The sequence below is a fragment of the Rhinoderma darwinii genome, chromosome 4, assembly GCF_050947455.1.
Source record: "Rhinoderma darwinii isolate aRhiDar2 chromosome 4, aRhiDar2.hap1, whole genome shotgun sequence".
Lineage (NCBI taxonomy): Eukaryota > Metazoa > Chordata > Amphibia > Anura > Rhinodermatidae > Rhinoderma > Rhinoderma darwinii.
Genome location: NC_134690.1, coordinates 323,941,525 through 323,965,738, shown reverse-complemented (window position 1 = coordinate 323,965,738; position 24,214 = coordinate 323,941,525). Strand labels below are relative to the sequence as shown.

Sequence of the window (24,214 nt, the reverse complement as noted above, 5' to 3'; positions counted from 1 at the left end):
GCTTCGTTTTAGCGATCGGTGGGGGCCTCAGTGCTTGGTCCTCCACCGATGAAAACTTCGGACATGTCACTATGACATGATAAAAGTTTAGTTACAGTTTAAAGGCTATGTACACCTTTAAAAACGTAATGAATGTGTGTGTGTATATATATATATATATATATATATATATATATCTATCTATCTATCTATCTATCTATCAATGCGATTGGTGCACGTTTTAATTACTTTTTATTGAAAATTATTGTTACTTTTTGAGATACAGCTGCTTTCTATCCTGTATACAGAGCAGCTGTATATAGCGCTGAGTCCTGAATCCATTAGGTCGCCTATTATATATATTTGAATTAGCGGGGGCAGGTTTATGGGGTAGGAGTAGGGCCTGTTCACATCAGCGTTGGCTTTCCGTTCCGGGGTTCCGTCTGAGGTTTCAGTCGGGTGAACCCCGCAACAGAAATTCAAACAAACCACAGCTTCCGTTTCTGTCAACATTGATATCAATGGTGGCGGAAACATTGCTAATGGTTTCCGTTCGTCACCATTCCGGCAGGTTTCCGTTTTTCCGACGGAATCAATAGCGCAGTCGACTGCGCTAATGGTGACGGAAACGGAAGCTGTGGTTTCAGTTTGACTTTCCGTTGCGGGGTTCACCCGACTGAAACCTCCGACGGAACCCCGGAACAGAAAGCCAACGCTGATGTGAACAGGCCCTTATACTGCGCTCAGCTTCCTGCCCCATCTAATTTAAAAGGGGTCGGCCAACGCTGGGGGGCCGAGAGTATACTGCAAGGGGGGGGGGGTCTGGGCATTTTACTGACAGCAGAGGGCTCTATAGGGGGGGGGATTATCCCCTCCTTAGAGCCCTAACCAGTTACTATACTGCAAGGTTAGGGGGGTCTGAGCATCTGACTGACCTCTCTAAAGGGGGGGTAGAATCCCCCCCCCCCTTTATTGAGCCCTCTGATGTAAGTCAGACGCCCCTATCCTTCCATTATAGTGATGTGAGGGCTCTATGGGGTGGATTATTCCAGCCCCATAGAGCCTTTGCTGTCAGTAAAATGGCCAGACCCCCCCTTGCAGTATACTCCCGGGTCCCGGTCCCAGCAGCTTCGGCCAAGTTAAGGCAGGAACGTACCTCGTGCGTCTCGTCACTTCTCGTCGCTCGACCATTCCTCCTGCAGACCTGCTCCTCTCTGGGGGCACGCGCTGCATACAGCGGAGGAGGAATGCCCATCATGCGGCACATCTGCATGGCCCCTCCCCCCGGTCCAGTCCGTACCTGGCTGAAAATGTTGCCCCCCGTTTTCGGGTAGGTGGTGCCGCTTGAGGCTGTCAGCTCACCTCGCCTCATGGCAGGTGCGGCACTGTATGTAGCCCAAAAAACGGTCAATGGTTGGCAGCACATCTCCTTGTGTAATCAGGGAATGTGCTGCCGACAAGATGAAAAATGTATGGGGACAAATCATTGTCTTATCAACATGAAAATATCGTAGAGCGTTAGCGGCTAGGAAATCTGGCTGTGTAAAGCCACCCTGAGGCCGGATTTACATGAGCGTGTGCATTTTGCGTGCGCAAAAAACGTGGCGTTTTGCGCGCACAAAAGGTACTTAACAGCTCCGTATGATGCGTGGCTGCGTGATTTTCGTGCAGCCGCCATCATTATGACACTCTGTATGTTTGTAAACAGAAAAGCACGTGGTGCTTTTCGGTTTTCATTCATACTTTTAACTGCTGTTGCGCGAATCCCGCGCGTCACACGGAAGTGCTTCCGTGTGCTGCGCGTGATTTTCACGCACCCATTGAAGTCAATGGGTGCGTGAAAATCACGCGCGAACAACGCACAAATATAGGACTTGGTGTGAGTTTTACGCAGCGGACACGCTGCGTGAAACTCACGGACAGTGCACGGCCCCAGAGACTAACATAGGTCCGTGCGAGGCACGTGAAAAATCACGCGCGTTGCACGGATGTATTACACGTTCGTCTAAATAAGCCCTAAATGTGAAGCAGACAACGACGTCATATTATTCCAGGGTGGCTGGTTACTATGTAACTATGTAAGATAAATAGAATCTTTAAAATTTATTTATTTTTTTCTTTAAAAAAAACCCCACAAAACAACCACAGGTCTTTACATATCTAATCCTGGCTATACATAGTTGTTGGCCAAACGCTTATACGTTTATCTCCCCATACACATGTATGCTCAGAACAGCTGAGCAAGCAGGTTTACTGAAGGAAGATAAGCTGCTCCCAGACACCTATAGCAGCAGCTTATCTCCAAGCATAACTATTTCCTCTAATGGTATCCCCCGACATTAACCTAATGTGAACAGTTAAAAGTGAATGTCCACCTTGGACACCATTTTCCGTGCTGCTTCATTTCACAATACAGTTTATATCTTTACAGCTTTTGGAGTGCTGTTTTCCTGATACAGAGTCCATATCCCCAGAATAGCCATTGAGCTAAAATATAAACTTGTGGCTACCGGCGACATATACTAAATGCATACAGAGTAAGGGCTTATTCACACGGACGAGTGCAAACTCGGACTTGAAAAACTGCAGTTTTTCACGTCCGAGTTGCACCCGTGCAGGACCCGTTTTCACGGATCCCTCAGACTCGAGGCTATCGAGGGATCTCTGAAAACTGAAGAAAATAGGACATGTTTAATTTTTTAATGGACCCTTCGCACAGTCCGATAAAACGGCCATGTGAACAGCCCCATTAAAATATATGCGTTTGTGCGACGACCGTCGTTTTAACGGCCGTCATACGGACGTATGCAAAGTTCGTGTGAATACGCCCCAATACGCTTACTGCATTCACAGCGATTATTATGTTTAATGGAAGACATATGTAAACTCCTAAAAACTGTATTTTGGACCTAATTTGGAGAAAAAAAAAATAATAATAATAATTTCAGACAATGTGTCTACACTATTAGAACTCATAATAACTAATCCCCGACACAAAGATATAAAACGAAGATTCTACACTGTTTCCACGGGTAAAAAGTTATCAATATTTATATTTTGGGCTTCTTGCGCTTATTTACGATATCTATTTTCTGATGTACCCCTATTTTTACTTTAAAAAAATTAAATTAAAGGAGAGAAATAAATAGATTCCCATCCTATTGTCATCAAATCGAAAGATTTTAAAAACATTTTTATGGGACAATGGGAAACCTTCCTGGATGATATTTCTGAATAAGATAGTACTTACCTGTACATCGAATTGCTTTCGTTAGTAGAAAACTTAAGCAACTTATGAAGGAATGGCATAGACTTCACGACCCAAATAGACAAACGTACCATGATGCCAAATCCACATTGGATTCTTGATCACATGAGGGCCATGACACACCGATTTCATCTTAAAGAGGGTCTGTCACCAGATTCTAAATTCCCTATCTCCTACATAATGTGATCGGCGCTGTAATGTAGATATCAGTGGTTTTTATTTGGAAAACAAATTTTTACGGAGTTATGACCTATTTTAGATTTATGCTAATGACTTTCTTAACCCGTTAGTGACCGCCAATACGCCTTTTCATGGCGGCCATTAATAGACTTCATTCTGATGCATAAGCCTTTTTACGGCGCTGCATCAGAATAAGTAAACAAAGCAGGGAGCCGTTAAATCTCCCTGCTCTCAGCTGCCAGAGGTAGCTGAGGGCTGGGGGCGTCCCTGCTGGAACGTGTGAGATCGATATTAGTATCGATCTTACCCGTTTAACCCCTCAGATGCGGTCATCAATAGCGTGCGCCGCATCTGGGTTGTTTTGGAGAGAGGGAGGGAGCTCCCTCACCCCACCGGCGATAATATCACCGAGTGTCTGTGTCCCCGATGGCAGCCGGGGGCCTAATACAGGCTCCCAGGTCTGCCTGTAGTGAATGCCTGCTAGGTCATGACCTAGCAGATGCCTGTCCGTTTTAAACGGACAGGCAGTAATACACTGCAATACAAAAGTATTGCAGTGTATTATAATAGCGATTAAAGTCCTACTAAGTGGGACTAGTAAAAAAGTTAATAAAAAAAAAATGAAAAACCCACTTTTTCCCCTTACAAACTGCTTTACTATTAAAAAAAACAAAATAAAAGTAAAAAAGTTACACATATTTGGTATCGCCACGTCCGTAACGACCCGACTATAAAGCTATTACATTATTTAACCCGCACGGTGAACGCCGTCAAAAATTAAACAAAAAACTAGGGAAAAATTGCTGTTTTCTGTGAATCCTGACTTAATAAATATGTGATAAAAAGTGATCAAAAAGTCGCATCTACTCCAAAATGGTACCAATAAATACTACAAGTCTTCCCGCAAAATAAAAAGCCCTCATACAACTGCATCGGCGAAACAATAAAAAAGTTATGGCTCTTCAAATATGGAGACACAAAAACAAATAATTTTGAAAAAGAAGCGTTTTTACTGTGTAAAAGTAGTAAAACATACAAAAACTATACAAATTTGGTATTGTTGCAATCGTAACAACCTGCTGAATAAAGTTAATGTGTTATTTATACCACACGGTAAACGGCGTAGATTTAGGACGCGAAAAAGAGTGGCAAAATTTCAGGTTTTTTTTCTATTCCCCGCCACAAAAAAAAAGTTAATAAAAGTTAATCAATAAATAATATGTACTTCAAAATGGGGCTATTAAAAAATACAACTTGTCCCGCAAAAAACAAGACCTTATACAGCTATGTTGACGCAAAAATAAAAAAGTTATAGCTCTTGGAATGCGACGATGGAAAAACACCTTGGTCATTAAGGTTTAAAATATGCTGGTTATTAAGGGGTTAATAGACAATGGGCGTGTTTTCGCTTTTGACCAACTGGGTGTTGTAAAGAGAAGTTTATGACGCTGACCAATCAGCGTCATACACTTCTCATCGTTCCCGCCCGGCTTCTTTCACTGCACACAGCGTGATCTCGCAAGATTGCGCTGTGATGGCACTTCCTCCCACAGGTCCTTCACCGCCGCGTCGGACAGTAAATGAGGACCTCTGTACAGCGCTGCGTATATGTTGGCGCTATATAAGTAACTGAAATAATATTAATAAATGGGTTAGCAGTTGTGGGCCAAATTTCTTATAGTATTTAGCTAAAAAGCCGGCTGGTCACGGAGCTTTCCCCAATTTAAGACATTTGATAGCATCTGATAACTCGACCTCCGTGATATCCACATTCAGTCCTTCTCTATCCAAAACAGTTATACTAAAGAGTTGTAACACACGGAAAAACGACACGTATGCCGATTCTGGTCCATCATTTTATCATAGATCTTCTCCGGGTTAGAGGTGTTGATCCCTGGCCTAATTAGTAGGGAGTGAATATGGTTAATAATTTGTTTTTCCCGCAATCGTCGAGCAAGCATTTTGTCAGGTTTGTTGGCCAATTTATAATACGTGGCTTGTGTCCATGACAAGGCCTTTTCTGCCGTGTATGTTAGTACCAAGTCCAGCGTGGTTTTGGTATCATTCAGTTCTTTATACAAATATCGGGAAGGGTTCCTAGAATATGCAATGTCCAGTTTTGCCAATTTATAGTCTTTTTGTGCTTTGGTACGATCCCTTTTCAAACTAGAAGCCAAAGAAATAAAAGAACCCCGAATTACAGGTTTGTCAGCTAACCAAACAATGTCGGACGAGACATCCAAAGTGGAATTATCATGGAAATAGTCCTCAAGGGATTTAGTAGTGACTATTTCCGGTCTAGTGAGAAGCGATTCATTCAAACGCCAGGTGGTCTGCGGAGGTGACCTATTAGTATCATCAAAAACTGTTAATACCCTGTCGTGGTCCGACCAAACACAAAGTATATGTCTCGAATATAACATGTCCCGTGTAGCAATAGCATTTGTAAGTATCCAGTCTATAATGATGACTGTGAGAAGGTGAGTAATATGTATATCCCTGAACCAAAGGGTTATATTCCCTCCAGGTATCTACCAATGTAAGCGTGTTGAATATATCATGTAGTGCTCGGGTTTGAGGACTTGTGCGATTGTCTGCTGCCACTGATGTGGAATCAATTGAAAGCGTTAACGTGAAATTGAAGTCACCACATCAGATGAGTTTAGTATAATCCAATAACAGGAGCTGTTCGCATATGGAGAGGAAAAGTGGGATGGGAAAATCATTAGGAGCATAGGAATTAACTATACATACGGCTTACCCTATGACTACACCAGCAATATAATGAATCGAACTTGAGGATCTATAGCTAAATTTGTAACATTTATGGGGAACAAATTCCTAAATAAAATAGATATACCCCTACACTTGGATTGGAATGTAGAGTGATAAAGCCTTTGGTATCCTCACTTAAAATACTTGGGGTGAGACATAGAGGTGAAATGAGTCTCTTGGAGGCATAGGATATCCGGTTTATGGGTTTCATAGTTAAGAAATGCCTTACGTGGGTGAATTGACTCCCCTGACGTTGTGAGTTATGACCCAACACATGAGCATTTAGAGAGGCAATCAGTAACATGACTTCCATACCGAGGACACCAATAAAACCATAAAGTGTGAACAAAACAGTGAGTAATTAAGTACATTAGTACAACAGTGAAGAAAAGAACAAGTTATCATGCATAGTAGCATAACTTTAAACTTTGCAACCAAGCGTGTCGGTTTGACCTCAAAAGGTATACAAAACCAGGTGGAGTAGCATTGGATCCACTCCAGGGAGCAAACCATGTGAGAAAAAAAAATTAACTTGAAATACTTGGGTTATACACATTACTTATCAAGCATAAAAAGCAAATATCTGAGCACTAATGAAAACATTCTCATCTTCCTAAGAATCCCTGAGTAAAGGGTACAATAGGAATTAGACTGTATTGCAAGTACCTAAAGTAAGGAGGGTCATACCCATGAAATATCATATTACATCAGAAGTCCAATATAATATAAAACAAAGTCAACAAGCTTAGAGTATATGACGTTTCAAGCAATACTTAGCCATCCTGAGAAACTTAGACGGCTACATGACAGCCAGAGTCTTAGCGTGGTGGACGAGTTGTAGTGGTCTGCCATCCGGCGGACCATTCTGAGGCCATGTCCTGATCGGACGCCGAGGAAGTGGTGGAGGGATCCCCTCAGCTCGTAGAATGGCCTCGCCTTTAGCATACGTTTTTATCAGGAAATCCTTTGAATTGATCTGGAACGCCAGGGAGAAAGGGAATCCCTATCGATATTTAATCTGGTCTTTTTGGAGTGCCAGCGAGAGGGGCCGGAATTGACGCCTCTTATCCAGAGTAGTCGGAGCTAGATCAGCATATATGCGCACAGTAGTATCCAAACCAGGGAGAGTAGATAGTCGTCTAGCAGCGGACAGAATCATATCTCTGACCTCAGGGTAATGAAGATTTAGCACCACATCCCTGTGGAGGCTTGGGTTTCTAGGCTTAGTAAGGGCATGATGAATTCTATCAATGCGAAAAAGTCGATGTATCAGCTTGTGGCAAGAGGGCCTTAAATAGAGTGAGAGCCGTTTCTTGTAGTGCTGTAATATTTTCAGGGAGACCCCTTACTCTCTAGTTGGCTCGTCTGGACCTATTTTCAAGGTCTTCTAGTTTAAAGAGTCAGAAGGTGAAGAGAAAAAAATGGCTTTGAGATAAATTTACATGAGAATCTATGTGAAAAACATGATGCTAGAACAGAATGTACACAATCATGAATAAATGTATAAGAACACATATGAATATGTGTGAATAACGTATATTATCTGTATAAACCATGATGTTTTAAACTTTGAAGCCACGAAGGATCTGTCATCCTGTAACGGCTCTTGGTAATTTGTATGTTAATTGAAGTGTTGTGCACCGGTGTGTTCCCGGTCTTTTTACTGCATATATATGTGCACACTACACGTGCAACTATTGTATACTGACCTGACGAAGGGACCAGTCCGGTTCAGAAACGCGTCGTCCTCACAATAAAAGATCTCCTAGATCCTACCCACTTGACTCCGTTCCTGATCCTCTTCAGCCTGGCACCGATACCCGTAATTACACTGCATTTTTTTTTTCTCTTCACCTTCTGACTCTCACCTTGTCCCAGGTACTAAGGATTTAGCACCAAGGGACTGCAGTGGGTGGCAGCCGGCTATCTACACTTCACCACCTCATAAGAGTCTCGGAGGAGCGCCGCCATCCCCTCACGTTTTTGCTGTACTAACTCATCTTCTAGTTTAAAGAGGCTCTGTCACCACATTATAAGTGCCCTATCTCCTACATAAGGAGATCGGCGCTATAATGTAGGCGACGGCAGTGCTTTTTATTTAAAAGAACGATCTGTTTTTACCACTTTTTATTAGCGATTTTAGATTTATGCTAATGAGTTGCTTAATGCCCAAGTGGGCGTGTTTTTACTTTAGACCAAGTGGGCGTTGTACAGAGGAGTGTATGACGCTGACCAATCAGCGTCATACACTTCTCTCCAATCATTTAGTCAGCGCATAGAGATCCCTATGCGCTGACTAAATGAATGGAGAGGAGTGCATGACGCTGATTGGTCAGCGTCATACACTCCTCTGTACAACGCCCACTTGGTCTAAAGTAAAAACACACCCACTTGGGCATTAGGTAACTAACTCATTAGCATAAATCTAAAGTCGCTAATAAAGTGGTGAAAATAAATCGTTTTTTTTTTAAATAAAAAGCACTGCTGTCACCTACATTATAGCGCCGATCTCCTAATGTAGGAGATCGGGCACTTTTAATGTGGTGATAGAGCCTCTTTAAGTTCCAGCTGGTCCAGTTTAGATTCATGGTCGTCAAGCCATTGGCGGTCTTCTGTTACAGCATCTACCAGCTCATCCGGTTTATCTTCTACATCAGACACTCGCTGTGCCATATCCTGAAACGGTTTGGTAAATTCAGCCACCGCTTGTTGTAATTCCTCTCTGAACAAGGATTTAATTCTGTAAAATAGGGTCAGGATTAGGGTCCTCTGTAGATGAGGCAGAAGGGCTCTTAGGAGCAGATTCTTTGGTTGCGGAGTCAGAGGAGCAGGCGGGTGATCCTGGATTCTGCATATTCCCTGAAACCCTCTGGGAGCGAAAGATCTCCGGAAACGTTTGGCTAGGTGCGTTAGGTACATTCATAGAGACCCTCTTGCGGCTTCCGGTCATAGCACTCACGCAGACAAGAATGTTAAGAAGTCTATTTAAGGGCAGCACGGTGGCTCAGTGGTTAGCACTATTGCCTTGCAGCACTGGGGTCCTGGGTTCAAATCCAACCAAGGACAACATCTGCATGGAGTTTGTATGTTCTCCCCGTGTTTGCGTGGGTTTCCTCCGGGTACTCCGGTTTCCTCCCACACCCCAAAAACATACCCATAGAGAATTTAGATTGCGAGCCCCAATGGGGACAGTGAAAAAAGTGGACCTCTGTACAGCGCTGCGTAATATGTTGGCGCTATATAAGTAACTGAAATAAATAAATAATAAATAAACATGTTAGATTGAAAACAACATTGTAAGCCAATTGCTGCTCTAAGGCAGTGTTCGAATGATATGATGTACCATATCATTCGAACACTGCCTTAGAGCAGCAATTGGCTTACCTGTGTAATCCGTTGGCCCTATCGCACTCAGTTTGCCAAATTCCCAGCTAACATTAAAAGGTCATTACTTCTAAGGGATATCATTGTAACGTTGAAAGCACTATGGTCTTTCGTGCAAACCCGTAATTTTTGGCCCTCTCCAATCAAATAAACCATTGACACGATGGAAGAATGGTCACGATACTGAGCAACTTAATGAACACTCAGGAGAAGAGATGGTTATTATTGCAGGAAATCCAATCTAAATTTGAAGTAGTGAATCATCAATACCTATAATATTTTTAGATAATGCCCTTTGCTCTTAAAAAAGACTTTCTGATGAGGTCTCCCGATAAGCACCTATTTACTTGTTTGACTCCCTATTAACGGGATCGCATAAAAGATATATCTTTTCTATATGCCACTCTACGGTCCAAACTAATCCCCATGACCCCTAAGGTAGCTTTTACAGAATTTCCTCTATGAGGATCCAAAATATGGACAAAATGGAGGGTGCAGTTTCTCCCAATGTAGATGGTCACGGTGACTGTAAATCCCAGGAGTTATCCTAAATCCAAGACTGATTGTGATGCAGGTGAGTGTGAGTGGGGGGTCATCCACAATAGCCGCTCTGCCCAGCGGAGGTATTCACCGTGGCGTCCACGATGCAGTGCCCCGCGGGCGGTATGTCGCCAAACTTTAGGCCGCGGCTTCACTCGTAGGCCGCGAACACAATTATCTATCAAACTGCTAGGTCCTGCATCGTGTCGGACAAGCGAGGACACATCGGCACCAGAGGCTACACTTGATTCTGCAGCAGCATCGGCGTTTGCAGGTAAGTCAATGTAGCTACTTACCTACAAACGCTGATGCTGCTGCAGAATCAACTGTAGCCTCTGGTGCCGATGTGGCCGACACGATGCAGGACCTGGAGCAGGAAGTGAGTGACGTCACAGCGTGATCTCTCGAGAACACGGCTGTGTCTGCACTGCCAGAAGCTGGGCGTTCTGAAGAGAAGTGGATGATACTTCTCGTCAGAACGCCCAGCTAGTAAAAGTAGTAAAAACGCCCCGATGTACGCACATAATACACGCCCACTTGGACTTTTACTTTAAACACGCCCACTTGGACTTTTGCAAGCCTCATTTGCATAAATACAAAAATGGTCATAATTTGGCCAAAAATGCTCGTTTTTTAAAAATAAAAACGTTACTGTAATCTACATTGCAGCGCCGATCTGCTGCAATAGCAGGTAGGGTTTGCAAAATCTGGTGACAGAGCCTCTTTAAGGGCGTTATTTTGAGCTTTAAAATCTATTTTGATAAATCTGAAGCACTACCTATTTTTTAAAACCGACAGACGAGGATGGGGGTCTAATTTCCTATTTTATTACCTTAGAGCAGCTTAGTTTTATAAAAAGGTATGAGCAGTGGTTCTAGAGGCGTTGTGGTTACCACCACAAACACAATTTACCTGGGGATTAAAATTGTCAGAATGCCAAAACTTCTTTATGATCTCAATTGCTCCCCTTTTAATTCTGTTAAACAAAATGACCTACTTAAGTTGCATGGGTTACCTTTATCTGTTGTGGGCAGATGTTGTCTTGTTAAAATGTCCAGTTTCTCAACTTTGCTGTATCCCCTACAAACCATTCCCCTACTAATAAAACATATTGTTGCAAACGTATTGAACTTAACTTTTATTACAGGGGAAAAACCCAGGTAAGAATTAAGCAAACTAATGATGAGAAAAGGGGAACTTAACTTTACCAACATAGGTGGGAAAAATTTGAGCTGCTTAAGCAGACATTTGTTAGATTGAAAAAAAACATTGTAAGCCAATTGCTGCTCTAAGGCAGTGTTCGAATGATATGATGTACCATATCATTCGAACACTGCCTTAGAGCAGCAATTGGCTTACCTGTGTAATCCGTTGGCCCTATCGCACTCAAAGTTTGCCAAACTCCCAGCTAACATTAAAAGGTCATTACTTCTAAGGGATATCATTGTAACGTTGAAAGAACTATGGTCTTTCGTGCATTTGGGGAAACCCGTAATTTTTGGCCCTCTCCAATCAAATAAACCATTGACACGATGGAAGAATGGTCACGATACTGAGCAACTTAATGAACACTAAGGAGAAGAGATGGTTATTATTGCAGGAAATCCAATCTAAATTTGAAGTAGTGAATCATCAAATACCTATAATATTTTTAGATAATGCCCTTTGCTCTTAAAAGACTTTCTGATGAGGTCTCCCGATAAGCACCTATTTACTTGTTTGACTCCCTATTAACGGGATCGCATAAAAGATATATCTTTTCTATATGCCACTCTACGGTCCAAACTAATCCGCATGACCCCTAAGGTAGCTTTTACAGAATTTCCTCTATGAGGATCCAAAATATGTTTTTTAAGAGATAAAACATTCTGTTTTTTACAATTATTACTCCACGTGGTTTTGTGCAGACAACACAATGAGTTATTAGTTATCGGGGGATCTTACCTGTGATGCGGTCAGACAACACACTAGTTTCATCTGTACTCAGACGACCTCCAAGAAGGACGTCACATCCTTCAGCAGCTAAGCGATTGGCCATAACTGGAGCATTCCCGCCAAGAGCCCAGCGCATTTCTGAAAGTCTTTTTGATGCATCTACAAGTTTCCTAAACAAGGTGTCGTTGGACACGTATCGTCTGTACAGAACAAGAAATAAAAATAATGAATGTATTATATTTTAGCAAAATTTAATTCTGACTTTTAAAAAGGGATTGTCTCATGAACACAACCCTCTTAGGGCATATGGACCTCGTAAAGGTGTGGGGGGACGACCTCGTAAAGGTCTGGGAGGGGGACCTCTGTTGAGGACCACAGTCTATTAGCCACTGCGGAGAGCCACTGACTATTTTTGCTCTTGCTGGCCTCGTCCAACTATTTATTACATGGTTGGCCATTCGTTTGAATAGCCAGCATATAAAAGGTACATTTTTATGCTAGCAGGCAATAAGAAGCTGATCGGCTAGGGGGTTTCTGGAGCTGGATCATCAGCAGAAATAAGCATTTGTCCTACAATTATTATTTTGTATAATTCCATCAAAGCTACAGCGGTATTCTGGTGCCCCATCTTTCGCTGGCACAGATTGTCCTAGTTGGAAAACATACGATGTTAGGGCTATGAAAAGTGTGTGTGTGTGTTTAAAATACCAAGCTGCTTCCCCGCAGCCATATTCTGCGCCGAACAGCAATCTATAATTTTCACTCTCCAAAGGCAACTATGATGAATTTTAAACTACCGTATATATCGGCGTACAAGACGACTTTCTACACCCTTAAAAAAATGTCAAAAGTGTGGGGTCGTCTTATATGCCGGATATTGTCTACATTAGGGATGCACGTTGCAGCCGCACAGCTCAGTATAGTACACATGACTATGAGAGCGGGGCTGCGGCTGTGTAATTCAGCCACAGCCCCGCTCCTGAGTCCTGACATATGCGCGCGGGGTCAGCATCATGTGATGCGGCCGGCGCTGCACTAATGATCTGCGGCACTGAAGACAGAACATGGCGGGCGCGCTACAAAGCACCCCCATGTTGTCTTCAGTGCCTGAACTGCCGCTCATTAGTGCAGCGCCGGCCGCATCTCCTCATGCTGACCGCGCGCGCACTTCCTGTCAGGAGCGGGGCAATGGCTGTATTACACAGCCGCAGCCCCGCTCTATAACGCCGGAGATCAGAGAACCTCTCATCTCCGCCGTTATTCCCGTGAATGCTGCGATCACAGCTGACTGCAGCATTCAGGGGAAAGTGAGAAGGGGGGATGCCCCTGGATCGCGTCACAGGGAATTCCTGTGACGCGATCGAGGGCCATACCATATATGGGCAGACAGCCCAGGGTCTATTGACGGACCCCAGGGCTGTCTGACCATATCTCTTGTTGTTAGGATATACCCAAGTATGTCCTAACAACTGCCTGTGTGCTCTCTGTCCACAGGCTAATGTACTGGCACATATCTGATATATGTCAGTACATTAAAGTTTAAAAATAAAGTAAAAACAAAGTATGGTTACATTTTAAAAAAAATACACCTTCACCTTTTTTACAATAAACATTAAAATAAGTCTCAATATATAAAATACACACATTCAGTAATGGCGCGGACAACAATGTTTTTGCATCATTTATGATGTGTACGCTGTAAAAAAATGAAATAAACACGGCTTTCATTCACTTATTAATGTGAGGCGCGAGGTGCGATGAATTTACCCTCCATGTTCCTCACATTAATAGTAATTAACCCCATCATGTACCTCGCCTATCTGCGCATGCGCGAGTTCAAAGAGACAGAGTCCTGGGTCCTGCCGCCGATGGCCATAGTGAAGCGCTCCTGCACGAAATGGTGAGTATATCTTAAATTCTATATTTTAAGGGTAAAAGTTGGGGGTCGTCTTATACGCCCAGTCGTCTTATACGCCGACATATACGGTAAATCTACATTTACTGTAGCTCCAAACAGGAGGAAAACTTCAATTCAAAGTATTCACATCATGTATTAAAATAATATTTGCTTACTCTGAAGCAGCTCCTGGAGGAAAAAAGTAGGCAAAGCTCTCAGCCAGTTGTGTCTCGGTCTGAATGAAGTTGTGGTGGACTGGGTTGTAGCTCGGCTCTACAGCTGCCTCCTGCATTAAAGCCACTCCATCTACTATTATATCAAGACAGCCCCCAAAACCTGTACGGAACAAAAAGAGAGCTCTTTAGTGACATAACTAAAGAATCGAAAGGGATTTATTGCGATCCTAGACATTTAACAAAAGGTCAGGATGAAAAAACAAGAAGATAAACCTGACTTGTCATTTATTTGGATAAGGTCACCTGATACGTATATACATTTACATAAAACGCTAAACTTTCTTTTACAGAAATAGATTATTGCATAAGCTGTATATTTCTAGCTATGGCGGAGCTCCAGTATGCCCTGACAGATAAAATGGCTTGTGTCTGCTGATGGTCTGACAAAGATGAGACTGTTTGAACACTGTTGCTGGTAAAGAAGTCACGCCTGATGATAAGGCCTGCTAGGAACTGTAGTTGTGTGCCCTCCCTTTACAATAAACAAGCCACCTATCCAAATTACTAACAATAACCTAATTCCATTGGCTGCAAAGTGTAGTCAAAGCGTAAGAACGCAAAACTGTAACTGACGAGGTTGTGTAAACATATTCTAGTCTGTTGGTTTGGGAACAAATCCCTAAAGCAACAAAGCATTGACTGACTGGATCTTCAAGCAACTATTAATGCAGTCATTGTTTGCATAGATCCCGCTGACCTTGTGCAACCTCAGCATTTGTAAAGCATGTTTAGGTCTAGAGTTGTTTCATTGTACAGGTCTACCAGTAGTAATATAGCCAGGTTGGCCACAGCGTTGCTTAGGAGCCTCATGCGGCTCGCAGACCATTTTTGTGTGGTTCTTGCCTTCCCAACTTCATCACAATTCAGTGAGACTAAATGAGATGGAAGAGTGACTAGGGTGGGGTTTGATTAAGGCTCCTAAATAACAGCCATTTTTGTGGCTAGGGCTGGTAATAAAATAAAAAAACAACCCGGAACCGAAATTCAGCGCAATTAATCGACGTCATCTTGCTCATTTCAGTTTTTCCAATCCCCCACCCCCGGTTTAAATCTTTAGGATGCAGATACAGTTGAATCCAATGGCAGATCAGGGGGCCGTAAGGCTGCAAAGTCACCGAGCAGCACAGACCAGAGTGATCTCCTCCACGCGTCATTGGAAAGGGGTTGAGTATGTATATATATATATATATATATATATATATATATATATATATATATATATATATATATATATTTTTTTTTATGAGGCACTATTGGGGCTGCGTTGGGGCATATTATATACAGTAGTATACAGCAGGTTCAGGGGATAAATATTAATTCAATGGCGTAGCATGCAAAAATGGATGTGGCCTTAATAATCATAATCAAGGTTACACGTTCAATTAATCGTGATTAGGTCACAATCTCCCAGCCCTAAGGGTATGTGCACACACAAAATAAAAAACTTCTGAAAATACAGAGCTGTTTTCAAGGGAAGCCAGCTCCTGGGTTTCAGACGTTTTTTATGCAAAGTCGCGTTTAATTTCTATGAAATACGGCTCCAAAAACAGCTGAAGAAGTGACATGCACTTCTTTTTCACGGCCATTTCTGAACAGAACGCCGTTTTTCCCATTGAAATCAATGGGCAGATGTTTGGAGGCGTTCTGCTTCCGATTTTTCAGCCGTTTTTCGGGATGTTTACCCTGATTGTGGATACCAGAAGGTGGTTAGCCGGCCTCTGGTGTTATTTACAGAAGGTATGAGCCTGAATGGGGGACCCCGTCTCTTATAAAGGAATATACAGAAGGATTGTTTAACCAATGTGGCCCTACCTCTCTCCCCAAGATTCCAGATTAAAAGGTAACATTTTGTGGCACAAGAATTCAATGGAGAAGTAAAGATAAAAGCAGTTTGAATTCAGAGCTTTGCCAAATTCAGACCTAAAACACAGACAGCCTTTGGGGTGATTTTTTTTTGCGCCCAATAATGTATTATATAGGCTTTGCATCCGTGTATAAACACATTGCAAAAAAATTATGACCGAAAGTCTCCTATAGGATCCATGTGCTATACCAAATTGTGGGGAAATTCTCAACGTTTGATTTCTATATGTTTTTGGGGTGGACACAATCTTGATCACAGTGAAGAGGAGTTGGAATGACGAGGCGGTCGAGCATGCGTGTCGCCGCTCCATTCATAGTGTATGGACAGCACTTAGTTATCTCAATCAGTCCCATAGACTTTGAATGGAGCAGTGGTCAAGCATGCGCCCTGCTGCACTATTCAAACTCCTCCTCACGGAAGACTGAGGGGCTCTAGTGATCCTGGGGGTTCCAGCAGCAGAGGCCTCCAGCGACAAGACATTTATCACTTACCCTGTGGCTACGTTCACACAGTGTATTTTGCGCGCCGATTCCGACGCACGCGAAATAAAAATAAAAAAAACCCCGCTTTTGCCTCCCATTGCTTTTAATGAGAATTAGCGCCGCAGCACACACGCCGCAGACTTTTCAGCTCGCTGAAACTAATTCAGCAGCACTGGAAAAAAAGCCTCTCGACCTACCTTGGAACGGATTCTGTGCCATAAATCAATAAAGCAATCGGAAACTGAAAAAGCTGCGGGAAAAAAACAGACCTGACTAGTTGGGCGCTGTTTTTTTGCAGTGAAAAGCGTCAAAAACAGCATCCAAAACATCTTGCATTTGAAAATTTGGCTCCAAAATCAGCCTGATTTTGGAGGCAGAATCAACCATACCTCCCAAGTTTTGAATTCGGAAAAGAGGGACATTTTAAGCCACGCCCCTAACCACGCCAAATATCCAGCATCAACACATTAAATCACGGCCCGATCCTTCTGCAAATAACAAGTGCACATTCTCACTGCGGATCTCTAGACTGTCTGGATATCACAGATATTATGGATCCGGTTATATCGGCTAAAGGGCCTGTTCACATCACCGTTCATTTCCGTTCCGGGGGTTCCGTCAGAGGTTTCCGTCTGGTGAACCCCGCAACGGAAACTGAAAATGAAAGCACAGTTTCCGTTTTAGTCACCATTCGCTAATGGTTTCCGTTCGTCACCATTCCGGCAGGTTTCCGGTTTCCCGACGGAATCAATAGCGGAGTCGACCAATGGTGACTGAAACGACGGAAACCTCCGACGGAACCCCGAAACGGAAAGCGAACGGTGATAGGAAAAGTAACAAGGGCCTGTTCACATCTTGGGTATAACATTTGCGCATCACGGCAGCAGCTGCAGGACAAACCAAAAGGCGGAGTACAATGAAAGTCAAGAGGGAGACCCTGTGGTTGATGACTTTTCAATTGACAGGTAGCAGAGTTACATGATGGGGATTTTTTTTTCCAGTTGTGTAACTCTGCTACCGGTCAATGGAAAAATCATCAATCAGAGCCCCCCTGTACATAGCGCCACACACAGCCCCCCTGTACATAGCGCCACACACAGCCCCCCTGTAGATAGCTCCACACACAGCCCCCCTGTAGATAGCTCCACACACAGGCCCCCTGTAGATAGCTCCACACACAGGCCCCCCCTGTAGATAGCTCCACACACAGGCCCCCCCTGTAGATAGCTCCACACACAGGCCCCCCCTGTAGATAGCTCCACACACAGGCCCCCCCTGTAGATAGCTCCACACACAGGCCCCCCCTGTAGATAGCTCCACACACAGGCCCCCCCTGTAGATAGCTCCACACACAGGCCCCCCCTGTAGATAGCTCCACACACAGGCCCCCCCTGTAGATAGCTCCACACACAGGCCCCCCCTGTAGATAGCTCCACACACAGGCCCCCCCTGTAGATAGCTCCACACACAGGCCCCCCCTGTAGATAGCTCCACACACAGGCCCCCCCTGTAGATAGCTCCACACACAGGCCCCCCCTGTAGATAGCTCCACACACAGGCCCCCCCTGTAGATAGCTCCACACACAGGCCCCCCCTGTAGATAGCTCCACACACAGGCCCCCCCTGTAGATAGCTCCACACACAGGCCCCCCCTGTAGATAGCTCCACACACAGGCCCCCCCTGTAGATAGCTCCACACACAGGCCCCCCCTGTAGATAGCTCCACACACAGGCCCCCCCTGTAGATAGCTCCACACACAGGCCCCCCCTGTAGATAGCTCCACACACAGGCCCCCCCTGTAGATAGCTCCACACACAGCCCCCCCTGTACATAGCTCCACACACAGCCCCCCCTGTACATAGCTCCACACACAGCCCCCCCTGTACATAGCTCCACACACAGCCCCCCCTGTACATAGCTCCACACACAGCCCCCCCTGTACATAGCCCCCCCTGTACATAGCTCCACACATAGCCCCCCCTGTACATAGCTCCACACATAGCCCCCCCTGTACATAGCGCCAGACACAGCCCCCCCTGTACATAGCGCCAGACACAGCCCCCCTGTAGATAGCTCCCTGTTGGTAGCGCAACACAACCCCCTTATAAGAGGTAGCTGGCCCTACTGCTGCCACTCTCCACTCTGCTTTCACTCACCGTCAGAAGAAGGCAGGAGTCTTGCGGCGGTGTTCTCACTGGTGTTGATGCCGGCCCGGGAGTGGACCAGTCCAGTCACCTGACCTGTCACCTGACCGGTGAGGTCAGATGACAGGTCAGGTGACTGGACTGGTCCACTCTCGTGCCAGGATCGATCCCAGTGAGAACACCGCCGCAAGACTCCTGCCTTCTTCTGATCACTGCTGCAGACATCTGGCATGCAGGGTGCCTGTCAGCAGTGATCAGCTGTTTTGATACAGCTCCAGCGCCCAGCGGGACATTTTGCAGACCGCGCAGGACGGCGGGACAGCGGTGAGAAACCGGGACTGTCCCGCCGGATCCGGGACGGTTGGGAGGTATGGAATCAACTGTTTTTTCTAAAAAATAACTCTGTGTGAACATAGACGAAGTCTTCTATGATCGCCCTTGAGCTGTTTTTACAGGATTACTAGGACTTCATATGGAAAGGAAGTGATACTGAGAAACGCTCTAAACTCGATAAGCAAGAATTGATCATACGGTTTTCTGATATTGGCACACTGCTCAATGGGCAAAAGTACTCTTCGGGACTGCCTGCTAATTTACCAATTAGTCAGGTCCCCTATACAATATCCATTCTTGATTTCGGTTTTTGAATTTTCTAAATATTTTAACCTACTTAAATTGAAAAGCTTTCTGAGTCCGATAGACATCTTAATTTTATCGTTTTATTACTGAACTGTATTGCTACGCTGTGAAACTACACATCCTATCATGCCTTGAGAAAAGCTACAGGTGTCAAAGTTTCTGTTAACACTGGATAAGGCCCATGGGAATGACCAGGTTGTTCGTTTTATCTGATCCTAGATCACACTGTAGGCAATTGGAAGTACTGTGTTTCTAAGGGCCCTTTTACACCGGCCAATTATTGGGCAAAGGAGCGTTCAAAAACGCTCATTCCCGATAATTGCCATGTGTAAACAGGGCAACGATCAGCCGTTGAATAAGGAAACGCTCGTTCATCGGCTGATTGTATCATTTTAAATGCCGAAACTATTATCGTTGTCGGCAGCACATTTCACCGTGTAAACGGGGAGATGTGCTGCCAACATGATAATAACGTATGGGGACGAGCGATCGCAGTAACGAGTGCTTGTCCCAATATTAGCTCCTTGTGAAAGGAGCTAACGAGCGGTCTTGTTGATCAGAACTCGTTTACACGGCCCACGTTGGGCTGTGTAAGAGTACCTTTAGGCTCTGTTCACACCAGACGTATACGCTGACTATATAGTCCCAATATACACAATATGGACAAAAGTATTGGGACACACCCCTTAATCATTGAATTCAGACGATTTATTCAGTCCCATTGCCACAAGTTTATAAAATCCAGCACCTAAACACACAGTCGCCTTTACAGACATTTGTGAAAGAATGGGTCGTTCTAAAGAGCTCGCTGACTTTGAGAGTGGTACTGTAATAGGATGCCGTCGTTGAAATAAGTCTGTTTGCGACGTTTCGTCCCTCCTAGATGTTCCAAGATCAATTGTGAGTGGTATTGATGCAAAATAGAAGTGTTTAGGAACCACAGCCACAAAGTGGCAAATCACGTAAAGTAACAGAGCCAAGTGCTGAGGCACATAGTGCATAAAAGTCGCCAACGTTCTGCGGACTTAATAACTGTAGTTACAAACCTCCTCTGACATGAACATCTGTACAAAAACTATGCGCTGGAAGCTTCATGGCATGGGTTTCCATAGCCGAGCAGCTGCATGCAAGCCTTACATCACCAAGCACAACGCCAAGTGTCGGCTAGAGTGTTGTAAAGCACGCTGCCACTGGGATTCTAGAGAAGTGGAAATGTGTTCTGTGGAGTGACAAATCACGCTTCCCTATCTGGAATAGTCATGCACGATGCATCGAAATCTCGATAACATTTCAATGCTGTGCGGGGGAAAACTGTTCGATACTGCCAATTTATGTTTTTTGATACCGAGCTACCGCACAGCTTAGTATTGAAATTAATAAAGAGAACATGGTGCACACGCACTGTACAGCGCCCACTATGTTCCCTTCCTTCAGTACCGCTTCCTTTAGTGTCAGCTGCGTCACAGTAGGAGGGAGGAACGCTCCTCCCTTCTTTCTCTACTGCCACCAATGATAATGGTATGTGTATGTGAGAAGGGGGAGGGAGGGGAATGTTGCGAGCGGCACAGGCAGTGGGCTCCTGATGACATGCCGGTGTCGCTCGCGCCGCTAATGTGGGATCAGGACCACGCTGCAGTGTAGTAACAGATCAACCCCAGGCAGGTATTGGTTAGAACAGCGCAAAAGCTTGAAATAAAAGGCACTAGAGTAGGCACTAGAATTTTTTGCAGCCAGCATTGAGGAACATTGGGGTTAATATGACCCACATTAACCCCAACATTGCCATTATGTTAGGGAAATGAGGAAGTCACTTAATATTAATGTGAGGCACATGGTGTTATGAATTTAGTACCTCCATGTGCCTCACATTAATAGTAATTAACCCCATCATGTACCTCACACATTAACCTAACGTTGTCCATTATAACTGAGCGAGGTACTTGATAGGATCACTTACTATAATGGGCAACTTGTGGGAGGGGCTTCTGGAAGCATGGGGTGAAATTTCTCCCGATTACCTCAGCAAATTAACAGCTAGAATGCCAAAGGTCTGCAATGTTGTAATTGCTGCAAATGGAGCATTCTTTGACGAAAGCAAAGTTTGTAGGAGAAAATAATTATTTCAAATAAAAATAATTATTTCTAACCTTGTCAATGTCTTGACTATAATTTCTAGTCATTTTGCAACTCATTTGATAAATATAAGAGTGAGTTTTCATGGAAAACACAAAATTGTCTGGGTGACCCCAAACTTTTGAACGGTAGTGTAGTTGTCCCAATACTTTTGTTCATATAGTGTATGTCATACAGTTCTATCCATTGCCCATTAATGGTCATTGTAATAAAATGTATACAGCTCAGGCGTATGCCAATCCATCAATATGTATATAGTTTGGGCAGATATAAAATTATTTTGCTATTCTTTCTATCTATAAACGTTTGGTCAGTAGAGGCCCAACTGCTGAGACTTCTACTGATCATGAGAATGAGGTAGCCCGGCCCCTGTTCCTGATGGAGAGGTGCCAGTACATGCCCAGTCACTCTGTATTATAGAAGCTAAGGAGGAAGCCAAAATGTGTATCTTCCCCAGGAATGGGGCACCTCCATTACGGAGATCAGTGTGAATTTTAGAGGTCGGATCCCCACCGATTCAGATCAATACGCCATAAAAGGTCTTGAAAGGACTGAAAAAAAACATTTAAATAGTGGAGTATAAAGGTTGAAAGTCAAATCAATCACAGGGGAATGATTCATTTAATAATGAAGTGTTCCTCTCCATGACTCCGGAGTTCCTCCGCCCACCACCAGAGTCCAGAGATTTGGACCTCTGAACTCTCCCTTGTTATGTTGATCATTTGCTTCACTGCATTTGTTTGTAGATTGGTGGAAGAGAGAAGTAAAGCAAATGAGAATTAGAGATCACAAAAACACTCGGCCATATAGAGTGTGCAAATTATTACCGTAAATTAAACGTTCTTCTGTGGCTAATGCTATACCGATATATTAGGGCACTCTCTTCCCTACTACAGGTGTTGCTTCTTTACCAGCACAAGTGCTGCTATAACTCAGGTGCAGAGCTGTGAACAATTCACACTTACAGCAGCTTGTAGTCTGTGAATAGGATGCAGAATACAGCCAATTGCAATTCTCAGAGATACGAGCCTAGGTCCATCAATGGTCCTATGTCTATTATAAACCAATCTATTTGCTATTTCCCTTTTTTTTTTTCTATTGATGCAAAATGTATAATTAAACCCAAGAACTATTCCCATCAGTCAGCTTTATCCAGAACACAGTGATTCACTGTATAACTGATACAACAAAATTGTGCTCCCACAATATAGGAAATTTTTATGAATTCACTGAAGTGATATATGAGTAAAATATAAGTTTATTAGATAACTCTCTAAAAACAGGGGTACAATCACCACCGTGACAAAAGCCCCACCGTGTGCATTTAAAAACGTATTAAACAGTAAACTACTGAGTCCGGATACCATTGCGAACCCTCTATGACTGAGTATGTTTATAACAGATATCAAACCGGAATCAGCATATAACCATGGGCAAAACCGTAGTATAAACCTTGAAACACACTAGAGCCCGCGATAACCGCACCTGAAACTCTCAGTGTTAAAGGATACAACAATTCACACTGTCCCCAATGCTACAATTCCCAATTACAAATACACATATTGTACTCACCAATCGCTATACGAGGAGGTCGCCTTACGTCCAAACCAACTTTCTGTTCAGCCCGAAGCAGAGATGACAGCACTGTATCCAACCGGTACTGCAGGTTATCCTTTTCCACATGGCGAAACCAATAAGCAAGCAGCAAAGTAAGCAGTGATAGGAGAGGGAGACACAGGAGCTTGGGGGCAGCCATGAGGGAATCCTGCAGAGCTGAGTCAGCACATACAATACTACTACTACTCCTGTCAATGCAGCACACACAATACTACCACTCCTGTCAGTGCACCTCACACACACAATACTACTACTCCTACTACTCCTGTCAGTGCAGCACTCACAATACTACTACTCCTGCCAGTGCACTACACACAATACTACCACTCCTGTCAGTGCACCTCACACAATACTACTACTCCTGCCAATGCAGCACACACACAATACTACTACTCCTGCCAGTGCAGCACGCACACTACAATGCTCTGCACTCGGGTTCTGCAGGTCCAGAACTCAAACTTCCAAATGCTGGTCAGTGCAATTACATATGTATATTACACATTGTATGACACCCTTGACCATAAACAGCGTCTCCTGCTGGACACAACGCGCATTATTGTCAGAGAATCCCCTATTACCACAGTTTCAGCAGCTCACTGTACTGTGCATCTTGCATAACAGCAGAGTCCTGTCAATGGCAGCAGGTAAGAGCAGTCACCTTCCCTCCAGTGACACAGCTGCTCCCCGGCCCGGGCCTCTTTTTCTCAGGGAGGAGGGGTTGTCAGGACACACACACGGAAGCTACACCCGGATCCCTACTCCATCCTCCTCCAGCTGCGGGGGGTGGGGGGCAGGCTCTGCAGGGCTGGGGAGGGTGTGCCGCCATGTCTCTCATCTCGCTGCTTATCTGCTTTACATACTTGTGTATTGTCCTCCCTGCCTCCTGGCATAACGTTACCCTCTGACATGTTGTGGAGGAGGAGCAGGCTATGAATTATAATGACGCAGCTTGAAAACCTACAATGTTGCTCGTTAATATTACTCGTTAATATGTATACTCCTTTGCTGCTGCTGCAGCACCTCTTAAAGTAGCGCAAAGTTACACCTTGTAAAAGCGCAGCGGATATTGTCACACACGAATATGAACATATTTCTGGAGGAGGTTCTTAGAAATAGGTTCTCACAATTGTAGACATGTTT

The 24,214-nt window shown here is 44.1% G+C and overlaps 1 protein-coding gene across 1 annotated transcript in view; it reads right to left on the bottom strand.

Moving 5' to 3' along the window:
* LOC142759967 (ADP-dependent glucokinase-like) overlaps positions 1–24,010 on the bottom strand; it is a 32,358-nt gene extending 8,348 nt beyond the window's left edge. The window contains exons 1-3 of the mRNA XM_075862801.1: positions 23,030–24,010; positions 14,135–14,294; positions 12,071–12,261 (exon numbers count right to left, since the gene is read on the bottom strand). Coding sequence (XP_075718916.1) covers positions 12,071–12,261; positions 14,135–14,294; positions 23,030–23,213 — 535 coding nt within the window. The 5' untranslated portion in view covers positions 23,214–24,010. The remainder of the gene's footprint in view (positions 1–12,070; positions 12,262–14,134; positions 14,295–23,029) is intronic.
* Positions 24,011–24,214: the final 204 nt, after the last annotated feature.